This window comes from Barbus barbus (genome assembly GCF_936440315.1).
Source record: "Barbus barbus genome assembly, chromosome: 29".
Lineage (NCBI taxonomy): Eukaryota > Metazoa > Chordata > Actinopteri > Cypriniformes > Cyprinidae > Barbus > Barbus barbus.
The window spans coordinates 26,283,197-26,305,937 of record NC_136757.1 but is presented as its reverse complement, the minus strand read 5'-3'; the positions used below and the strand labels follow the sequence as shown (position 1 = coordinate 26,305,937).

Genomic DNA, 22,741 nt, shown 5'->3' with positions numbered 1-22,741 from the left:
AAGCCATTTCTCCACTTTTTCCTGTTAAAAATAACCTTTAATCTCTTGCTGGTCATCTATATTTCCTGTACATTACATTCCTTACAAAACAAGACCATCGGCAACACAAAGGACAAAAACGCAGGAAAAACAAGGCAAATGAGCACAGAGACAGAATTCCATTACTTTTATATGTCAAGACACAAAAGCAATCAATAGATGACAACATGTAAAAACATCTTGTTACAGACAATTATATAAAAAAGGCAAAGAGTTTGTTGTTTTTTTACGTCTTGCTACGTGAAAGAACTAATTTACAACTGAGTTCAAACTCTGGCTAAGCCAACAATCCATCTGCAACATTTCCCAACCACTAGAAACAGGAACAAATGGTTTCTAGCTTCCATTCAAACAAACAAAAAAAAGACATTCCCATCAAAACCTCACCTTACTTTCCACCAATTTAGCATTTACACAGGTCTGCATCCATAAGCCCAAACAGTCTCAAGCAGAGAATGAAAATGGTTCAAATTTTTGCCGCGCAGCTTGAGAAGAATGCCAATTCATTTCTACCAACTCACAAAACCAAGTGTACAAAAGAAACGTGAGATTCAGAAAAGTGAACGTACAGGAACTATAGACTAATGACAAGAGGGAAATACAAATAAAAGCATCTTTTTCTGCAGTAAGCTTCTATAAATGCCAAAAAGTAAAAAGTTGAGTGGAGAAAACCTCAAAAGTGAGTCATTGTTTAGAACAAATACATATATTTTACACTACAACTCCCAAAATAAAGGTGAAATCATTTATGAACACGGGAAACACTGTGGCCCGCATGTCAAATCCACAAGCATGGAGACTACAGGAACGAGCAGATAACATGTTGAGGAGAGGGGTGAGGTTTAAAACTGTGCCCTGAAGCACAAATACATGAGAAGGAAAGACCTTTTCTTATTATTAAAAAAAAAAAAAAATACAAAAATAAACCACACAAAAAGAACTCCTGTATCACCATTTACTATTTTTGGGATTTTTCTCTCTTTATACAAGATCTAGTTGAAGCAATGCAAAAGTAGTATGCTTTTCATCTACATGGATCGAAGTCCTTTAAGTCTTCAGCGTTGCGGTCCTCAATTGTCCCTCACAGCAAATGTATGAACACAGTGATGCAAAACAGGCTACTGAACTCGAAGTGAATGAATAATTACAGATTCTCTGAATGAACCGAGTCTTTTCCCTCACAAGCGTCACCAAGTGCTGTCCGTTTTCATTTGATTTCCCCTGCTTCGTTTCGCCGTCTGCACTCCCTCCTCCGTGTCTCCGTCTCATTTCAGCACATGGTTGAAATATACAGACTTGCCCAAATAATGAAAACATCAACAAACTGACAAGAGAGCAAAGTAATTTTTCTGTTATCTATTGCTTGTATTGAAATAAGCTTAAAAATAAACAAATATCAAGGGAATAAAACAAAGAATGAGTATCTGATAATAGTTATAACTAGATTGAATGCTGCTGTCGGAATCTCTTTACACAAAATTGTCAGCAAAAGCAAATGTATGTGCTTCTGAGGAGGAACATTTATGTTTTTTTTTTTTTAAATACAGCTGGAAATTAGGCGTCCATGGCACCAACATGTCCAGTGATGGGAGCAGATATCTCCATAACGGAAATGTTTTCCTTTTTTTGAACGTTTTCCTATTTTTGGCTGCAGTTTCCTTCCGGTTCATTGCAGAGGATGGAATGGGGTGAGAAGTGGAAGCAGGAAGGTCATTCAGCAGGAGGTGGAGTTCAGTCATGGTTCAGCTTATAAACAGGGTGGGGTCAGGGGTCACGGTGAGCTCTCACTGGTCAGATCTGGCCTTCTTTGGACCGGCGCCTTTCCTGAACGGGTAAAGCAACATATTAGGTTGGGTATACAGATATACACAATTTTGAAAGGTATAAATGGCCACAAACTCACATATCAGGTGACGAGACCGGCCTCTTTGCTGCAGGTTTGGCCGCAGAGCCATCTTTACTGGTTTCTGCACACATATTTGAAAATTAATAAAACAAAATCCATTCCATATCTTAAAGATCTTTAAATACACACGCATTCACATTTCCAGGGTTCTCAGAAGTCTTTGTCATAATTAGGTAAACTTGGTAAATAGAAGCAACAAATATACTGTATATATTTTGCGTCACATTTGCTCCAATACTAAAAATCCACAATAGCATTAGCATAGTGTTATGGTTGTCTTTAAATTTATTGCCATATCAGCTTTATAGACTACTACATAGCAGATAAAGATTTCAAAAAATATTAATAAAATCATTTAAACTGAAAACAATTAATACAAAAAGTGACAAAAATATAAATAATAAAATACAATAAATCATAAAAAAGTGGTTATAAAATAAAAATAACATTTTTATAATATATATATATAATTTATAGTATATGTATGTATATATATATATATATATATATATATATATATATATATATATATATATATATATATATATATATATATATATATATAAAACTTTATCTAGTCCTTCAAAGTTTGCCCCGATTAAAAAAAAAAAAAGTTATAATAATTGCCTCAACATTAAATTTGAACAAAATGTTTAGCTATAGTGTTATAAATGAATGTTTAACAGTGAATATATATATATTTACAATGTTAATAACTGTGGAAATGCATCACCACAAAGGGTCCATCCAACAAAAAACAAAATATCCTCACCTTGTAGCCACCTGACTTGCGTTGCAGGGCCGTAGCCCTTCTCGTTGCGTGCGGCGATGCGGAAGATGATGGCGGGTTTGGTGGTGTAGTCGATGTGGGCGTTGGAGAGACTAGACGACTGCACTAGGCAGGACGGGTTGGGCCCACAGTACACCCGCATAAAGGCAAGCTGAGCCGGAGCGGACGCTTTAGCCTCGACTGTTTGTGAGCTCTGGATGGCCAGATACACCGAATACTCAATGATCTTGCCCGACGTCACTGAAGGAGGCTCCCAGGTCAGGTGGGCACCATCGGGGCTCTAATGGGAGAGGAAAAACTATTTTAGTCACCAAGATTAACCCACATGTAGACCAAAAGCTAGTCATTTGCAGTGACCAACCTTGCTGATTTTGATGGCACACGGTGCTCCAGGGAAACCAGGTAAGCAGGTCTTAAACGCAGAGACCTCGGAGAACGTCCCGCGGCCGCACGCGTTGATACCGGCCACGCGAAACTTGTATGCAGTGCCTGGAGAAAGCTCAATCTTTTTCATTCGGCTGTAGTCTGGGATTGCGCCAGAATCATCCTGCAACGTCACAGTAAAAAAGATGATTAGTGGTCAACTAATATGGATTCTCTCTCTCTTTTTTTTTTTAATGCAGAAGCGGACATAGAATTTTTTTCTCAAGAAAGACCAGATAACACTCATTTTACATACAGTACACAGTGATTATAACACGATTAACAGTTAATTAGATATTCAAAGACTTGATATACATTTTTGGGTCTTTCTATTAAACAGAGCTGTTAAACAGAGAACATAAACTAATGAAGTTCTCAAAATGAAATCCTGCTTCCAAAATCATAGCCAAAGAGCCAAACTTACTGGCCTTGGCAAAAAATGTTTCTCTACCACAGAAGTCGATTTCAATTAGTCCTAAATAACACTTCCTTTTCCAAAAGACATTTTACTTGAATTGCAGCAAAATACACAAACTGCAACTTAATCATTACTTACATCAGTAACTGCTGAATCATCTGCTGGCACATAATAGTGCGTGACAACCATGTTTGTGACCTTAACGATTCCAACGTCAAACCACTGATTCTCTTTCTTCACTGGTGGCTTCACAACGGCTGGAGGAGCTTCTTGCTTCTGCGATAAACAGAGATGGTTGAACAATAGTCTCAAAGTTAATGTCTGAAATGGATATTCAATGAATTAGTTCAAATCATGTGCCACCAGTAAACTTACCCCAGCTGCTGATTCAATCCCATTGGCCACCTCAGCTAAAGCAGTGGCCGCTTGCATCTTGGCAGGACTGGCAACCACCATTGGCTGAGATGGTGCAAAAGTACTTGATGGGGCTAGAGCTACAGCAAAAGAGAGGCATTTTTAGCATGCACTAAAAAACCACCAGATTTGATCATAACTAAATTATTAGAAAAAACAAACACCCCTTAACTAATTTGGTAACACTTTACAACAAGGTTCCATTTTTTAACTACATCATTTAAATAAATAATTCCCCCCACAAAATTACAATTTGCTAAAAATGTACTCACACAAGCCGAGAACAAAAAGAGTGTTTCTTCATCAGAACAGATTTAGAGAAATTTAGCACCAATGGATCCTCTACAGTGAATGGGTGCCATCAGAATGACAGTTCAAACAGCTGATAAAATGCATCGATTCACAAATTGTGTGGATTATTGTAATGTTTTTATCAGCTGTTTGGACTCTCATTCTGACGGCACCCATTCACTGCAGAGGATCCACTGGAGAGCAAGTGATGCAATGCCACATTTCTCCAAATCTGTTATGATAAAGAAACAAACTCATCTACAGCTTGAATGGCCTAAGCGAGTAAATTTTCAACAAATTTAACTTTTTTTGTGTGGAATAGGACTGTATTGTGTCTGTATCGTAAAGCGTCACCAAGCATTTTTGTTTGCACCATTACAAATGATCATTTAAAAACAAAAACATGCATCTCTTACTCTCTGCAGAAGTACGTGGAAGGAGACGGGCCACAGCTCCTGCAACAGCAGTTGCCATCTCATGGCCGTTGCTCTCAGATGCTGGGTCATTAAGACTGTCTGCTGGTGCCAAGGCTTCAGTGGGAAGTGCAGCTGCAGCTGCTTCAGCAATTAACCGCTGGGCTGCAGCCGCCTGCGCCTCCTGGAGCTGCTGCTGCTGCTGAACCAGAGCAGCGAGCTCCTGCTGAGTCAAAACTATAGGGATGGTGGTGGATTGCTGCCCATCGTGACCTGTGTCTCCCTCACCTGAGACAAAGTCAAGCAAAGCTGAGAATTCAAGCTCTACTGTACATCATAACATACAGCAGTCTCTTGTACACTTACTGAGCACAGCCTGCTGAGCCGCCTGTAGGACAGCCTGGATGGCGAGGGCCTGCGCTTCTTCTGTAGCCGCAGCCTGTGCTGCAGCCTCAGCCGCTGCAGTCACAGCCAGCTCCTCTGGAGTCAGTCCGGTCACCATGAGGGTGGTTTGCTGTCCTTCTGCAGACATTAGCTCCTGGGGCAGAGCGAGGGCTTCAGAGTCTTGAGCTGCGAGACTCATCGCTTCTGCACCCTCCACACCGGCCTCCATCTGCTGTATGGAGAGCACAGGGAACGGTTTATTATTTGCACAAGAGAAATTAATGCTTTCATTCAGCAAAAATGCAATAAACTGATTAAAGGTGACAGGAGACATAGGCTTAGTTCACACTGCAGGCTAAAGTGGCCCAAATCCGATTTTCTTATGACAGTCTGAACAGCACAAACCCGATTTTTTTCAAATCAGGCCCAGGCCACTTTCATATGTGGTCCTAAATCAGATAAATATCCAATGTTTTGCAATGTGACTTCAGTCTGAACGGCCATGTCGCATTTCATGTGATTTTTACGTAATTGAAATGTGACAGACGTCACAATTCTTTGCTGGAGAAGGCGGGAAGATTAAAAATCACAATGGCAGACACTATATAGACAATAATATCACTTCATTATTTAGGCTCCGATTGCACATTAACTTAAAAATTGCTAAACACATGCAGCATCCATTTTTATTTCTGCAAACACAGTGCGCTGCGTCTGACGTCACGTCTTCTTCTGCGCATGTGGGTCACTTCAGGGCCATAAGGTTCACACATGAGACTGATGGCAGTCGCATTTAGATGACAATGTGAACAACAGAGCAAAAATAAATAAATCGGATTTCAGCAAAAAATCCGATCTGAGCATTAAGACCTGCAGTCTTAATAAAGTGGCAAGTGACAAAGACTTTAAATGTTACAAAAGATTTCTATTTAACAAATGCGATTTTTTTTTTTCTTCTATTCATTAAATACATTTTGAAAAACAATGTGTTACAGCTTCCTCAAAAAGAACAGCGCTAGTTTCAACATTAACGATAATTAGAAATGCTTGAGTAGCAAATCAGCATATTAGAATGATTTCTGATAGATCATGTGGCACAGAAATAACTGAATTATAGTTGTTTTGGTGAATGAAAGAGTGACTAACATCATAAAAGTATAGAAAATGGCTCTTAATATATGAAAGCAATACTTGTCAATTTACAACAAAATTCATATGTATTCATCTCTAAATCACTTGGTTACAAAACTAGAACTGAACACATGCTGCTTTACTATTTGCTTCATTATGGATGGATTAGGCAACATTGACACTTATTGAACAGAACCGAATCAACACTGAACTGCTTGAGCTGAATAACAACATTTGACTTCTATAGAGCTGCTTATAGCGTAACTAAATTCTTCATAACTGATCAACTTCACCCATTTGCTGAACTGAATCAACACTGAACTGACAGCTGAACTTGACACTATTATCTGTAAAATTGCTTTACAGCATAATTATAATGTTTCATTTTTAAAGTTTGCATCTTTGATTCTGTGATTTAACCATTTATTACTGTGAGGCAGTAATAAAGAATCTATACTGTATAATGCACTAAATAAATAAAGGTGACTTGACAAAAAGTTCCTTACCTCAGCCTGATCTCCTTGACCTGGCTGTGCTTCCATGGCGACATGAACCTGTAGTATGGTGCCCTCCTCACCGGCTGCACTTTCATCTATGGCCACGACCCTGACGGCTCCCTCTTCACCCAACTCTCCCTGACACTCGGTCTGCATGGGCTCTTCTCCCGCTGCCACGGCCTCAGCACTGGTCTGCTCCATGGCCTCGGCCTCTCCTGGGACCTCAGCCACTACCGCAGATCCAGCCATGGATGAAATCTCCTGCATTGTGGAGGAAACAAACAGAACATGAGAATGACAACAAAACATCTTAATCTTGAGAATTTATTTGCATGCACAAGAATAGAATTCATGCATTTGCAAAAACTTGCATGACTATCGGCAAACATGCTTTGCACTACAGCTTATTCTGGTAAAGATGCTCCCAATTAGACAGGCAAGTGTATAAAAAAAAAAAAAAATTCACCTAACTATCGCGATTCTTTTTAAAACGATTTAAAAATGTATTGGTTTTCTTTCTCAATTGATTTATATTTAATTATTTTACTTTTCCTAGTGGAGGGGAGAAGTTAGCACTTTTTAATTCCAACAGAGAGTGAAATGTATAGGTGTGGGTTCAAGTTGGAGCAGCACCGCGCAGACGATCGGTGTACAACATCAAAGTAGAGAGCGATTCGAAAGCACGCGGAGCATTTGTTCTCTGTAGCTCTCGCGGTGCTTTGATGTCATACAACGATCGTTCTGCGTGCGCAGTGCCGCTGCATTAGATGACGTCATATACGTTTCAAGCCGGCGCAAGAAAGCAAAACCATGACGGAGGCAGAGGATCAAACCTCTTCCAGAATTATTTCTGCACCTTAACGTTTTGAATCCCAAGTGTGGAAACACTTTGGATTTTACACACTGCCGGGAAAACATGACTAAACATGACTAAAACGGTATGCAAAGTAACATAGCACTTTATTTTATTTCAGAATGTATTTTTTATACTCATTTTATTGAACATTTGACTATTAAATTCATGTGCAAGTTCAGAATTTTGGTACTTGAAAGTTTCATGGTTCAAGGTACTTTAAATATACACTGTGTATGTGTATGCTCCTGAAATAAAAGTTCAGAAAGATGTGATGCATTGTTTTTGTTAATATGACTCATCATATACAATCTATTTTAAGTGTATAATCAAGTATTTCAACTTTTTTCCCATGGTCTAGATAAAAAAAAACAAAAAAAAACTGCAACAGCAATATCGAATCGCAATACTTGTAGAATCGAAATTCTTAAAAAACAAAACAAAAAGCAATACATATCGTATCGGCACCCAAGTATCGTGATAGTATCGGATCGGGAGGTAGATGTATCGTCCCATCCCTAGTGTGTATATGTAAAATGACTTTCCTAGTAACTTTGAGAGCAAAGTGGAATATACAGATATGTTGGCTACAGGAAATCCACATAAAGCCAGGTGATCAGATTAGAGTTGTGTTTGTACCGGTACTGATGGTCCTGGAGTGGGCGTGGCCTGTGTTACTGTTGTGATGGCTCTGCTTTGTGTTGTGGGATTGGCTGGTTCTGTAGATGATGAGGGCTCTGAGTTGGCACCACTATCACTCTCTCCATCACCGGCCTGCTGGGCTAGAAGGACAAACACAGATGAGCTTAATTACTAGGGATGCATTGACACTGATAAGACAATTTACTTTGGTTGTGTAATTGTGTAATGCAGTTGATATGATGAGCAATATCATAAGTCTGTACAGTTGTTCACACTACAGTGCCAATCTAAGTAAAATATGCCTGAGAACATTTTATTTTACAGTAAAAAAGATGGACAATTTAGTACTTCTGAGTTAGTCAGCCCAGGTATTAACATATTTAAATGTCTGGCTAATCAGATCAAACCAAACAATAATAATAAAAAAACATGAAAAAATTAAACATACAAATAAAATAATGTACCTTTGCTTACCCGTTAAAGTATTTATGCACAGATGAGTAAACTTTTACATTAACAAAAAAAAAAATCTGCCCACAGAGCTTAAAATATGAATATGTTCCCTTTTAAAAGCAAAAAAACCACCAACAACAACAACAAAAAACAAAGTTTTATTACTACAATTATTATTGCTATTAATACTAATAATAATTTCATAATTAATAATAAATACATAACACCTTCACTTTTGAAAGCAAATTAAATAGAAATACAATTACTACCATTTAATTAATAATACAAATACTAGCAACCAATAATAATAATTTTATATTTTATTTAATAATAGAATCATTATATTATTGCTTTGTAGCCCTTTTTTTATTTATTATTTTCACTTGATTTGCAGCCCTTTTTTAATGTCTGGCTAACGAGATCAGCGGCAAAAGAGGTCAGTGACACGTTAAGACAAATAAAGTCTCTCTTTTACAAGCTATAACACATGAAAACATGATTGGATAAAATGCATCTGCCAATTGAGCTGAAAAATACATTCCTTTTAAAAGCGAATACAAAATGTTGTATTATTAATGATAAACATATATACTTGATATATTATAATGTTCATGTGTACACAAAATAATCTTCAGGTGTTATACAGATAAATACCTGTTCCTTCTCCAGTTTCTAAGTTGCTTGTTGCTGTCGTGGCTGTGTTGGTGGTGCCGGTCTCGTGGGTTTCACAAGGTGGATTGGAGCACACCCTCTGCACAGCACCGTTCTGTCCATCACCAATAGAAGATGAGGCCTGGGTCGGTGTGTTGGTAGTGCCTGTTTCATGAGTTTCACAGGGTGGATTGGAGCACACCCTCTGCACAGCGCCATTCTGTCCATCACCAATAGAAGATGAGGCCTGGGTCGGTGTGTTGGTAGTGCCTGTTTCATGAGTTTCACAAGGTGGATTGGAGCACACCCTCTGCACAGCGCCATTCTGTCCATCACCAATAGAAGATGAGGCCTGGGTCGGTGTGTTGGTAGTGCCTGTTTCATGAGTTTCACAAGGTGGATTGGAGCACACCCTCTGCACAGCACCATTCTGTCCATCACCAATAGCAGACGAGGCCTGAGTTGGGGTGTTGGTGGTACCCGTTTCATGGGTTTCACAAGCTGGATTGGAACACACCATTTGAACAGTGACATTCTGTCCAGCACCAATAGAAGATGAGGCTTCGGTCGGTGTGTTGGTAGCGCCCGTTTCATGAGTTTCACAGGGCGGATTGGAACACACCCTTTGTACAACATCGGTTTGCCCACTGCCCATACTAGAGCTCGACTGCGCAGCCGTATCGGTCGTGCCAGTCTTGTGTGTCTCACAGGGAGGACTTGAGCAGACCTGCTGGACGTCACCAGACCCAGGTGAAGCATTTGTGGTGCCCGTCTCGTTCGTTTCGTCGGGAGAGTTGGAGCAAACAGGCATCAACGTAGAGGAGATGGTGGCCCGTCTCTTGTTGGAGCTCTGCACCGTTCCCGTCTGGTCGGAGCCCATGTTGGAGCGGGCGGTAGTGGAGGTGTTGGTGGTCCCCGTGCGGGGATTCTCCGGCCGCAGGGTGCCCGGTCCAGCACTGCTCTCTGAGACGGGTGTTGCTGGTTCTGAATCAGAAGCTGAAGACGTAGTTGGCGAAGACGACTCCTTGCTGTTCACGGTTCCCATCTCTGTAGATCCCATGTTGCAGCTGGCAGTGGTGGCTGTGTTGGTGGTGCCTGTGTCATGGGTCTCTGAGGGTGTGTTGGTGCACACCTGCTGTGCTATGCCCATGTTTGCAGAGGCCGTGGTTGCCGTGTTGGTGGTGCCTGTCACGTGCATCTCACAAGGAGGGTTGGAACAAATCTGTTCGGTGCCCATTTTGGCAGAAGCCGTTGTCGCCGTGTTGGTTGTTCCAGTCTCATGGGTCTCACAGGGAGGGTTGGAGCAAATCTGTTCGGTGCCCATTTTGGCAGAAGCCGTTGTTGCCGTGTTGGTCGTTCCAGTCTCATGGGTCTCACATGGAGGGTTGGAGCAGACCAGTGTCACAGTGGTAGCACCATCGCCAGCGCCGTCACCAGCATCAGCACCAGTGGTGGACGGCTGCTCTGAGGTGGGAGAGGCCAGGATGGAGACAGGAAGATCCTGTGCAGGCTGGGCCTCAGCACCACTTGGAGTCGTGATCAGGGTTACTTGAGTAGGCTGGGTTGCCGACTAAGAGGAAAACAAAAAAAACATTGAAATTCAAGAAAGCTCCAGTTCCCATTAATTATGCACATCAAAAGGAATGGATAAAATAAATATTGAAAATAACTATATATTACTTATATTATAATACAGTATATAATACAAATAAACAGTTTCACCAGCCCCAAACTTTTAAACCAAGCACAAATAATTATAATTTATTACATATTTTGTATGTTTATTTTTATGTTTAAATGTTTTTGAAAGAAGTCTCTTACGTTCATCAAGGCTGCAATTATTTAATGATAAATACAACAAAAAAAACAGCAAAATATTAAAATTTAAAATATTATTAAAATGATTTACAATTTTTTTTATTGAATATTTAAAATGTAACTTATTCGGGTGATACAAAGCAGCTGAAGAAACATTTATTTTTATTTTCAATGTTGAAAACAATTGTGCTGAATATTTTTGTGGAATCGGATACATTTTTTCTGGATTCTTTGATAAATAGAAAGTTCAAAAGAACAGCATTCATCTGAAATCATCAAAATCTATTGTAACAATATAAATGTCTTTACTCTCACTTTTGGTCAATTTAATGCATCCCAGCTGAATAAAAGTATTAATTTCTTATAAAACATATACAATAATAATAATAATAATAATAATAATAATAATAAGTGTGACTCACTTGTATTGTAGCAGTGGCGAGGTTGGTCTGGGCAGCAGATACAGTGATGGCCGTGGGACTGATCACCTGGTTGGACAATGTGGCGATGGAGGCAAGTGTGGTGACTGGAGTCACCAGGCTGGAGTTAGCGCTTGCCACATTGGCCCCTGCCATGCTAGTCGATACAGTACCACTTACTGTACCTAGAGTTGTGACTCCTAAATTCAGAGAGGGCATTATTAATGAGGCACATATATCAGGAACAACAACTTCTCTGTAATTTGTATAAAACCACACTGCAGAGAAAGTTTACAGACTAAATATTCATACCTGTGGTGCCCTTAACAACCAGTGTGGTAACAGTTGGTTTGCCAGCAGACACAGTGCCTGGTGAAACCAGACGCATTCCACCCATAGGCACAGTGCGCAGGATAGTGCCGGGCTGCCCTGGCGCCCCCTTCAGGACCACCTGAGAGCAAATCAAATATTCATGGACCACACAAAATACCAAATCAAAGCTAGATGAGCTTAAAATGATGCATGGATATGCTTTGACTGTGGTTACGGAGTTCAAATGGGCCTCACCTGTGTGACCCCCTGTTGTCCTGCACCAGTCAGTTTTGGCACAGCTGTTATGAATTTCCCTGGAGTACCCGTGCCAGGAGTAACCACCTTAGTGGTGATAATTGTGATGGGGGACTTTACGCCAGGGCTGCTAGTCAGACCTAGAAATGAGACAGGAAATAACATCAGGAAATCATGTGAGCTTGCAACGACGTGTAAAAAAACATCTGTTAGTTAGATATAAACAATGTGAAGTTGTGTGGCTTAACTCGGAGAGCAAAAGTGAGATACAATTTAACTATAAGCTCTTTAAATATTACGCAATTACAAATGAGATGAACAGTCAGATGTGAAACGGACCTGTTGCTCCTTGTTGGAGAGCAGACATGGGAATGGTTTTAATAATGGTGGTTCCTGGTTTGTTGGCGGAAGTTGGAGAGACCGTGCTGATGCCCAGGATAGTGGGTTTGGTGCCAACCCCTCCTGCCTGTGAAGTTGTAATGATTGTGGTGGGCTTGCCATCAGCAGATGTGACCAGTTTCAGGATGGTACCAGCAGGCAGAGGAGTCTTTGTCTAAGAAAAACAAGTACAAATCAAAACAAGCAACTTATTCTAGGAAATTCATAAATGTTTTTGAGTAGTATATCAGAATGATTTCTGAAGAATTGTGTGACACTGAAGACACAGTGGAGTAATGATGCTGAAAATTCAGCTTTGCCATCACAGAAATTACAACACGTACAAGTACAAATCGCAACAAGCTACTTATTCTAGGAAATAAGCATTACACAAATTTAAATACACAGGAAGTAATGACAAAATTCTGTCATTTACTCACTCTCCAGTTGTTCCAAACCTGTATAAAAGATAATTTGCAGGGTGCTGTAACCAAACAGTTGACGGTAGCCATTGACTTCCATAGTATGGGGGGGGACTATGGAAGTCAATGGCTACCGTCAACTGTTTGGTTACAAACACTGTTCAAAATATCTTCTTTTGTGCTCAACAAAAGAAAGAAACACATACAAGTTTGGAACAACTTGAAGGTGAGTAAATGACGACAACTCTCATTTCTGTAAGTTTAGGTAAAAAAAAAAAAAAATATATGCATATAAAATGAGCAGGAATACTGACTTGTATTAGAGTAACAGGACTGCCTCCAGCCTGCCCGGTGACTGCAGAGGTTTGTACTGGTTTGGTCTGGACAACAGACATCATCTTCCCAAGGCTGGAGATCTGAAAACAAAGGGTTATTGCTTGAGGATATCAATCAATCAACTACTATAAAACCCAAGTTGGATCATTCAAAAACAAAAAACCCTTGCCATATGAAGAATCTTAAAATGTATTCCTTATGGAAAGGTTAGTCGTGGGGAAGTCGTGGCCTAATGGTTAGAGAGTCGGACTCGTAATCGAAAGGTTGCGGGTTCGAGTCCCCGGCCGGCAGGGATTGTAGGTGGGGGGAGTGAATGTACAGCGCTCTCTCCACCCTCAATACCACGACTGAGGTGCCCTTGAGCAAGGCACCGAACCCCCAACTGCTCCCCGGGCGCTGCAGCATGGCTGCCCACTGCTCCGGGTGTGTGTTCACGGTGTGTGTGTGTGTGTGTGTGTGCATTTGTTCACTACTCACTGCTGTGTGTGTGCACTTGGATGGGTTAAACGCAGAGCACCAATTTCGAGTATGGGTCACCATACTTGACAATACGTCACGACTTTACTTTTACTTTACTTTAGAAAATAAACTCATAGTGGTTCCTAATTTAGGTCACAGAGACTGAGCAGAACAAAAATAAAAAAAGAAGAGTTTATGTTTGGGATTGCCTGTAATTATAAAATACCTTGAATTCTTATTATTGAAGTCACTATTAACTTTTTTTTTCTTACCAGAGGACCGCTGCCACCCATTGTAATGGGGCTCTTAACAAGGGTTATAGTTTTGGTGACTCCTCCGACCATGGTGGTGACGACCTGAGCCTGCTGAGCTACGGTTACTGTGCCTGATTTGTGCACAGTGATGATCGGCCGAGTCGGAGTGTTAGGAGAAGTGCCGACCTGAGCTGCAGCCGTTTTCAGCATTCGGGTTGCGGGATTAGTAACCTGGAATGGAAGTAGGAACAAAGACACATTAAAATCACAAACAGCCACAGGACAGGAAGTGGATAATCTGCTAGATTCAAGTCCGGAAGGATGTGAGAAAGGGAAGTTGATGAAACATTCTTTTTTTTGTTTTATTATTTTAAGAACACATAAGAGACAGTTAACTCAAAAATCTTACATCTCAATTTATTAATAATAATCCATTTTAGGCATCGTCTCAAATAACTCGGTCAATATCAGGCAGTATTATTGTATTGTGGAGTGTTTCATGCTCCAATGCAACGCCTGATATTGACCGAGTTATTTGAGACGGTCATATTGCTTTTAGATGTTTATTTTTCAGAAATACTGATCCTATAATAATGCAGCAGTGATGTTTTTCATCATATTTGTTCAACAGTATAGGCATGCTTCAATTCAAAGGGGAAGTCGTGGCCTAATGGTTAGAGAGTCGGACTCGTAATCCAAAGGTTGTGGGTTCAAGTCTCGGGCCGGCAGGGATTGTAGGTGGGGGGAGTGAATGTCCAGCGCTCTCTCCACCCTCAATACCACGACTGAGGTGCCCTTGAGCAAGGCACGAACCCCCAACTGCTCCCCGGGCGCCGCAACATAAATGGCTGCCCACTGCTCCGGGTGTGTGTGTGTTCACTGCTGTGTGTGTGCACGTTGGATGGGTTAAATGCAGAGAGAATTGGCAGTATGTCACTTCACTTCACAATTCAAATTGTTTTCGTACTTCGTATGGCTTTGAAAACACACAGGCGATTTTAGGAATCACTTGATAATGTAGATGAAAATATAGCACAAATCTGCCATAAACATTATAATGAGAACTTTATAGAATGTGAAATCTATAGTGAATTCTGTCCATGCCCGTGTTTCAGTGCGTTGTTGAAAGCACGTCAACGTCGGGAGCTCTCTCTCTCGCTATAGAGCGTAACTTAAAGTTCACTGGCATATGCATCCTTTTGTGCAGATATAAGTTGTAATGTTACGTATCCAAGTTATCCGATTAATATCATAGGAAGTGTCATAGAACGGGTTTCAGTTTGGCGGCATAAAGTCAGCTTCACCTCAGGCAGCTATTCTTTTTTATATGCTTCTTTTTTTAATAACATTGCTGCATCATAATCATACTCTAACATCTAATCGTGTTCATGTTTTCATAGACATGTTTTCATGTCATTTTTATTTTTAACATTCCTTTTCATAACAGTCTTCAGATATTTTCATTATCTCCATTACGGCCATACCTAGTCTAGATGGTTCTCTGACAGAATAAGCTGCAGATCTTATGTTGTTTAGTCAAAGGTCTGGTTATGAGAATCGATACGTACCATTAAAGGTGAAGCTACTTTGACAGTAGCAGGTAGAGTTGTGGATCCAGGAGTCATAGCGACAGTTTTCATGATGGTGGCTCTGGCTGGAACATTTAGCACAGTGGTCGTGGAAGAGGGCGGGATCTTCTGTGTGGCGGCTGCAGCTGCAGCCAAAGCAGCCATGCCACTCATCTGAGGACTGCTGCCGATTGGCTAGAGACCAAAACAGTGTTACAAAGGGTTTCAATGCAAATTCAACATGGGACACTAACATTTGAGACAGGGCTGAATGATTGAGGGAAAAACTGAATTGCTACATTTCAGATAAAAATTAATACATTAAATAAAAGTAATAACAACAACAACATTTAAAAATAACATTTTATTTGTAAACAATTTAATAAATATTTAAATAAAATATAATAATTACTTGAAATAAATTATTATTATTGTTGTTGTTGTTATTACTTAAATTTAACACAAGGAACGTTACTATTGTAATATTTTGCAGTAAAATTACAACACTAATATTTGTCTTAGTTTCCTCGTTTTCACACCAGATCATGAGCTTGCAAGTTTGTAAAAGAACAGTGCCGCACTTCACTCTAAAACAAGCAGTGCATATATTTAATAAAAATGGCAGCTTTTGGGGTTTGTGAAATCGCATGTGAAATCGCATTTTCACTTTTATTTATATTGTGCAGCCCTTATGTAAGATTTACACTGATACTGATTATTTACATACCGTCCCCTGGGTGCTCTGTGCAGGGACAACCATGCGGACACCTGCTGGAAGTGATGTAACCGTGACTGGGGATTTTCCTCCTGGAGTGGCCTGACGCACAGTGACGACTGACGTCCCGGGGGTGGAATGAGGCGCTGCCACTTTGAGAATAGCTGGGAACGGAGAGTATAAAGGCTCAGGTAACGTCACAATTATTAATATCATTCTTCACAGAAAGTTGCACAGCAGTCTGCCAGTTGCAAATACCAGAAAGTCATTTGTACCTGGTCCACGAGGTGAGGCTGCAAGCGGGCTGCTAGGCATGGCGGTGGTGGGGGAAGGAACTTGTGGCACCATTGTGACCCCAGAGAGGGGCAGACTCTGAGCTGCAGGAGCAGCAGCGGCGGGCACCGGACTCTTAGGCGAGCTGATGGGTAAAGACGGGGTTGGGTTGACCGTTGGCGATGTGGCAGCTGTTGCAGCAGGGATGTCGTATTTCTGCAGCTGCAGCAGGTAAGTGTCGGCGGTAGGCACTGCCCCCCAGCTCACCTCCAGAGAGTTGGTGTTGGCACGGACCAGCTGCACACGTGACGGTGGCTGAGGACGATCTGTTAGTGAAAAATTTGATTTTAAAAATTGCCTGAAATAATATACAGCACCATGCCAGCTACAGCTTTACTCATGTTTGTAAAATGTACTAAACTATATATATCTATAAACAAGAAATAAAAACAAAACTTGTGTGTAAATACTATAGTCCCAGCATTTTCTACCAACCACAGGAATGATTTTGTAATGTTTATTTGTGCTACACTGATACCACTGGGCTCACCATTTATTGAGGATGTAAGTATTTGAAATGGGTTAGGTGTATTAAAGCTTCTTCTACACTGAGGTATCAGCTCAACTCACCTGTTTCCAAATACCACAGATCTTTGCAGCAAACTTGGTTGTTCCAGGCTTTGCGGTAGCCATCTCTTCCACTCCAGGCGTACAGCCTGTTGTTTATAGCCACAGAGCAGTGTCCGGCTCTGGCCCTTGGGATATTATCCTCAAGCATGTCCATCAAGATGGTTTCCCAAGACATTGAGTCTAAAGGAAATAAAGGTCAAGATCAGTGATGATAAAGCATATAAGCCGTGTTCTGAAACCTAAGGAGCTATGAACAGGGGCAGCATTTTTTTTAAGGCATAAGAGGCTGTACTCTTTTAAAGACCTTTGGCTTTCTTTGTTTAACGTACCTAGATTTAAGCAGGCTAGTGTGTTAGTGCACTTCCATTCCTTCTCGTGTGTCGCTACTTTGACATCATCCATGACCAGAGGAACCCATCCACCAAACACAAACATCCTAAGAAAACATGAGACCAAAGTTAGTAATATCCACCTAACTAGACAACTAATTAAGTCAACATGGTTCAACACATTTTACTTTTGTGATGTGAAACTACGAAAAACTGTAGGGTTGCACTTAATTGTATCCACATACAAAAAAGAAAGACAAAGACATTAAGACATAGACATAAAGACAAAGACTTTTTTGGATGGCCAATGCGAATACCGTTTATTCAATACAAAGTGGATAATATTTATATTTATCTATTTAGCTACATCTAGTTACACTATTAAGTTACTTACACTATTTATTTAAAGATAATAAATACTGCATGTTGCAATTAACTATATTTTCCATAATATTTACTGAAATAAATAATTTACAAATATAGAAATTATGCGAGATACAACTTCATAAAATCTAACCTTGCTATAGTTTGCGGAATTAATCATTTACTAGATATTTAAAGACTTGTTAAATCCATTAAATGAGTATTTGCTAAATGTCGACGCTATGTGAGAAAGTATATCACTAGCCTATTACTATTTAGTAACATTATTAAATATTACTAATTACAAAAAAGCAAACACTATAATACGTTTAAAGTGCTCTATTAATTTAATAGACAGAACTCAATCAAAAGCAGTAAACTATTGCTGAGGGAAAAAGGGAGCTCCTTTCCATCTGTGATGAGGTGCATTCTCAGCACAATCAAAATAAAAGTTTCTGACACTCATCAGCCAAACAGAAAAACCTAAAATGCCAAATATCATAGAGGTCAACTACTAATGTGTTTAAGAACGCGTGTTGAAGTCAATAACGACTTCGTGTCAACTTTAAATCTGCGGTTTATCATCAATCATTTCAAGCTTGAAGACAGTCAATGTTTAAATAAGCAATGTATGTTTAAACAGGCTTGAGAAAGTTATAACTTACTTGTTGGTTATAGTGGTGGCAGAGTGGAGACTGCGGGGCAAAGGTGCTGTACCACTTATGGCAGGTTTGTTCCAGGTTAAAGTATCTACAAAACAAAATACAGCTCAAGCATGTTATTTAATGGTATAGCTTTTGCATTTCTTGAACAAATCATTTAAGCCAATACTTTCTCTCACCTATGTCTAAAGTCCAGAGGTCTCCAAGACGGCAACCACTCATGCCGCCATAGATAACGAGACGAGACTTTTTGGACGTTTTCTCTGTGTAGACAACAGCAGTGTGGCTTTCACGAGGAGGGGGAAGCACACCGTATGTAATGGGGATGTCCCAGCCTGCTATGTTAGACCCCGGGCGTAGCTCGAGTGTGTAGAGGTCATTCAGGTATCTGGAGAACAAATGGAGAAACCATTTATTTGCGGATCTGCTGCTCAAACATTTATGAAGTAGTTTGAGCATAAACTGTACAAAGTCTTCTACCTGGGAATATTGTTCTTGGGATCTTCACTGTCATTTGCCAGTCCACCAAACAAATAGCATTTGTTTCCAACCAGGGAAAAGCTGTGGCCCAGCCGAGGACATGGTGGTGGGCCATTCTTGGGGGCTTTGGGCTTCAAACGTTTCCACTCCCATCTACTGGCCTGTTTGAAGTATTTGACAGAAATGAATGAATTATGACAAATATTAGGGCTGATACTATGAAAAAAACAAGTCACTTCTATTGAACTCAACCTTAAAGATGATGCTGAGAGACTTACCTGCAGTTCATAAAGATCGTTGCTATACTTTCCGTACTCAACCATACCCCCGAACACAAGGAGTCTGGTGCCGTCGCACACAAATCCATATGCAGCACAGCCGGGAGGAATGTCCCCCCGGACCGCAGGAATAAACCACTGATTGGTGGCTGTTGAGAAACATATAGTTGCGTCATTGTGGGTTTGGATGAATAAAGTTCTTTCAGTGCTGTGTTGCAATGCACCGCATTCTTTTATTTTGTGCAGAACAGGGTTATTATAGTTAACTAAAACCATAAAAAACATGTAGCTCAAAATAACTGGAAAAAAAACTTAAAACATTTTATTTTAGGTAATTTCAAAAGCAACCTCTCATTTCCATTTAGCTTAACTTCATGCACAAAAATAACTAAAACTGATAAATATATAGTCTAAAATATTACGCTAATTCAAGTTATGTTTTGTACATATTAATTAGAAGTAAATAACTTTAAAATGAATCAATAGAAAAAGTAAACACATATTTTTACTTTTAAATCATACAGTATTTTACACAAATAAAGAAATTGTTAAAAACATGCATTTTCGTGCAGTCTACAAATACACACGTCAAATTTGCTATATTTTGTTTGTGGAATTACATATTTATATTTTAAATGAGAAATGTTGCTTGGGCAATTAGTTAAAACACTTAAAAATAATACTACAGACAATAAATAAAAATGACAACACAATTACAACTCAACATAAAAACTCTGTACAGCAGATGCTTTAATAGCATCTCAATGATACTAAAATTACACTGATTCGACAGATCACCCATGAGCAAAACGCAAATGTTGTGCATCTTTATATCACAATCTTAAAAATCATCTCTCAGCAGCATATCGTGCAATACATATCCATGTAAAACAATGCTTTTTGGAGTGCATGTACTTCTTATAATTTCAAAACATTCCCCAGGCCTTCCCACAACTTGGCAACGTTATTTAAAACTCAAGTATTTAAAGGGCAATGCGGGAAATATTGTGGGCGGGGCCTGTGTGTTGTGATGACGCAAGCGGCGTTCTTTTAACCCGCCATTTCTCTTTGCATTTTCCTGCCAGTTCCAGTGCTGTAGCGTTAGCTGCTTAGCTGACACTTCAACCCATAAACACCTTAACATAACACAACACAGATCAGCTAACAGTGCACCTAAATGCAAGTCCACATTCAGCAGATGATGCACCGACATTAAGTGCGCTAACACGCGAGTTGAATTACACAGCCATGTGTTATTTTTGAACACATTCTTTATGGCTAGTTAGCTTATGTAGCTGATCACTAATGCAGATTTTGTGTAGCCGCTAACTGCGCTAATGCACCCTGTAAACAATTAGACAAGAAATCGCTTAAGAACTAAAAAGTGGAGTTGAGTAACGTTACAATGATATATATACGCAATTAATTATTTCACCTGTCAAGAGGCGTTTGTAATATAAAAGCAAATCTGACAACCAAGACAAGACAGAATCTGGCTAGCAATAACATAGCGAGCTAATGTCTGCAGACATAAAATGCACAAATATATTCGCCTTTATCACTATATAATAAGATCCTCACCTGTATTATAGACGTGCAGCTCGTCCACGATGCCTTCATTCCCTCCGCCGAACACCACCATCAGCTCTTTAATGGCCACAGCTCGGTGTCCGTGTCTCGGGCGAGGAACCGGGCCAGACCAGCCCAAAACCCTCTTCCAGCGCGGCTGCAGAACCGAGGTCCCTGAAGAAGTCATGTCCACTTCTCTAGCGAGACACAAATCCCACGCACAGCGCTGATTTTAGTTTAGCATTCGTGTGTCTAAAGCTCTATGCTAACTGGATTAGCCTGCTAGTGCTCTGTAGCCTCGCGCAAGCTAACTAGGTCACCGAAACGGGTTCGCGTTTTTTTGGCCGAATGCTCTCCAAAACACACTAAAATACTCAGTTATAGTACGTGTTAGCGTTTATGCGCTACGGAATTCAAAAGTATAGAGTTTGAAAATAAACGTCGGCCGGTTAGCATGTTAGCCGCTCAAATCTGCGCCAACCGCCATTTTAGCGGCAAAAGACGCTTTTCATCACGAGAAGAAAATAAATACGGACGCCGGCGGCGGAGCAAACGCGAATTACCGGCGAAACGAAGGAAAGTGAGTCAAAATACACAGCTTCCCATGCAGATTGGCTCCAGCGCATTTTCTCTTAAATCCCGTATAGCAAGCGTTTTTGGGTTAAATGTCTTCAGGAGAAAAAGAAAAGCGCGATGAAGATGTGTACGCCGCCATCTTGCAGAGGCTAGCTAAACGCTACCAGCACAAGCCCCTAGTTAGCTGCTAAGCGGCTAAGCTAACACACACACACACACACACAAGCTAGTGAATAGAAATGAGCGGCGTGAAAATAATAATGATGATGATAAATCATAATCGTAAACCGAGAGGTGGAATAATATAAATTAAGAAAATTAACTAACACGTACAAGGCAGTGAACCGACATAATGAGCGGAAAAAATACAAATAAAAACAATGATTTTTTTATTGAAATTAATATTACGGAAATCGTATTATAATACTAAACACGTCCGCAGGTAAAATGTGTAGGTAAAATTGACTCGTTTAAAGTCCGCATTAAAACAAAAGCTGATAGAGGTTATTAGTGTAGTTTTGTGTGATATGTGGGTTTTCATGCCTCTCTTTATAAACAAACCAAACAATCCACCCTCTGGAGAAAAGCTTAGGGCTTTAAGTGATCCAAATGCATTTGTATATTTATAAAAAAAAAAAATACACAAAACTCCTCAAATACAGATTTTCTAACAAAACAGCGCTGATCAGATTAAAAAGCACTTTATATTGGCTGCTGTTAGCCGCATTAGCTGAAATGTTCATTGGGCAGCCAGTTAGCTTCAATGCTACATAGCTCATTACAACACTGCAAATTCTACATACTCATTTGGCACAACAGAGAAAATGTTACAGGTTTCATGTTTATTTACTGTTAGAATTGCAAGTGTGATTTTATTCGAGATGCACAGTTCAGTTATTGTTTGGTCCCTGGCTACTCGCTTAGCTTCCCTCAAGAGAAATGGCGGATGTACCGTTAGCGTCACAGAAAGCTGATTCTGGCATCGCCTGGCACCAAATACTTACTCGTTCCGATTCGTTAACTTAATTTAAAAATCACGAGGGAGGACTCAGTGAACGAATTCGACTCTGGGTGCGCCTTTCACTGTAGATATTGCTAACTCTACATCTTTTCATGCCGCCCAGGAAGCCGCCATCTTCTTGACGAGCGCTCAATAATTCAGCAGCGCGCGCAGCAGCATCGCGTTCTGTGTACGCGCATATATTTTCTGTTCTCTGTACGCGCATATATTTTCTGGCCAGATATTGACTGAATGGTTTGGAAACGAGTGTCCAATCACCTCCTACTTTTTTTTCCTGGTTTAGAATGTTGTTGGATGACAAAATGCATAATATTTTCAT

General features: G+C 40.1%; 1 protein-coding gene across 2 annotated transcripts; it reads right to left on the bottom strand.

Annotated features, from left to right (window-relative positions):
- Positions 1–20: 20 nt before the first annotated feature.
- LOC306849491 (host cell factor 1-like) lies at positions 21–22,593 on the bottom strand. 2 transcript variants are annotated; one of them, XM_079384559.1, is made up of 28 exons: positions 22,406–22,593; positions 20,838–21,022; positions 19,257–19,405; positions 18,979–19,139; positions 18,678–18,886; positions 18,502–18,586; positions 17,474–17,580; positions 17,145–17,324; positions 16,517–16,840; positions 16,254–16,405; positions 15,527–15,721; positions 13,977–14,189; positions 13,224–13,325; positions 12,449–12,662; positions 12,110–12,249; positions 11,855–11,993; positions 11,546–11,742; positions 9,309–10,875; positions 8,199–8,341; positions 6,716–6,967; positions 5,061–5,310; positions 4,698–4,982; positions 3,952–4,070; positions 3,715–3,852; positions 3,097–3,282; positions 2,718–3,015; positions 1,943–2,006; positions 21–1,863 (listed from the first exon to the last, which is right to left on the bottom strand). In XM_079384559.1, the coding sequence occupies exons 2-28, from the start codon at positions 21,010–21,012 to the stop codon at positions 1,824–1,826; spliced, it is 6,084 nt and encodes a 2,027-aa protein (XP_079240685.1). In that variant the 5' UTR covers positions 21,013–21,022; positions 22,406–22,593; the 3' UTR covers positions 21–1,823. The 2 variants fall into 2 exon arrangements, with proteins under 2 accessions (XP_079240685.1, XP_079240686.1); XM_079384560.1 differs by having other exon boundaries at positions 3,715–3,849; positions 22,406–22,498.
- Positions 22,594–22,741: the final 148 nt, after the last annotated feature.

Excerpts from the sequence above, each read along its gene's own strand:
- LOC306849491 (XM_079384559.1), bottom strand. The coding sequence starts at position 21,012 with ATGACTTCTTCAGGGACCTCGGTTCTGCAGCCGCGCTGGAAGAGGGTT. Across the intron at positions 11,994-12,109 it reads GACAACAGGGGGTCACACAG|GTGGTCCTGAAGGGGGCGCC; the intron begins GTGAGGCCCATT and ends ATTTGCTCTCAG. Across the intron at positions 2,007-2,717 it reads GCAAGTCAGGTGGCTACAAG|AAACCAGTAAAGATGGCTCT; the intron begins GTGAGGATATTT and ends ATATGTGTGCAG.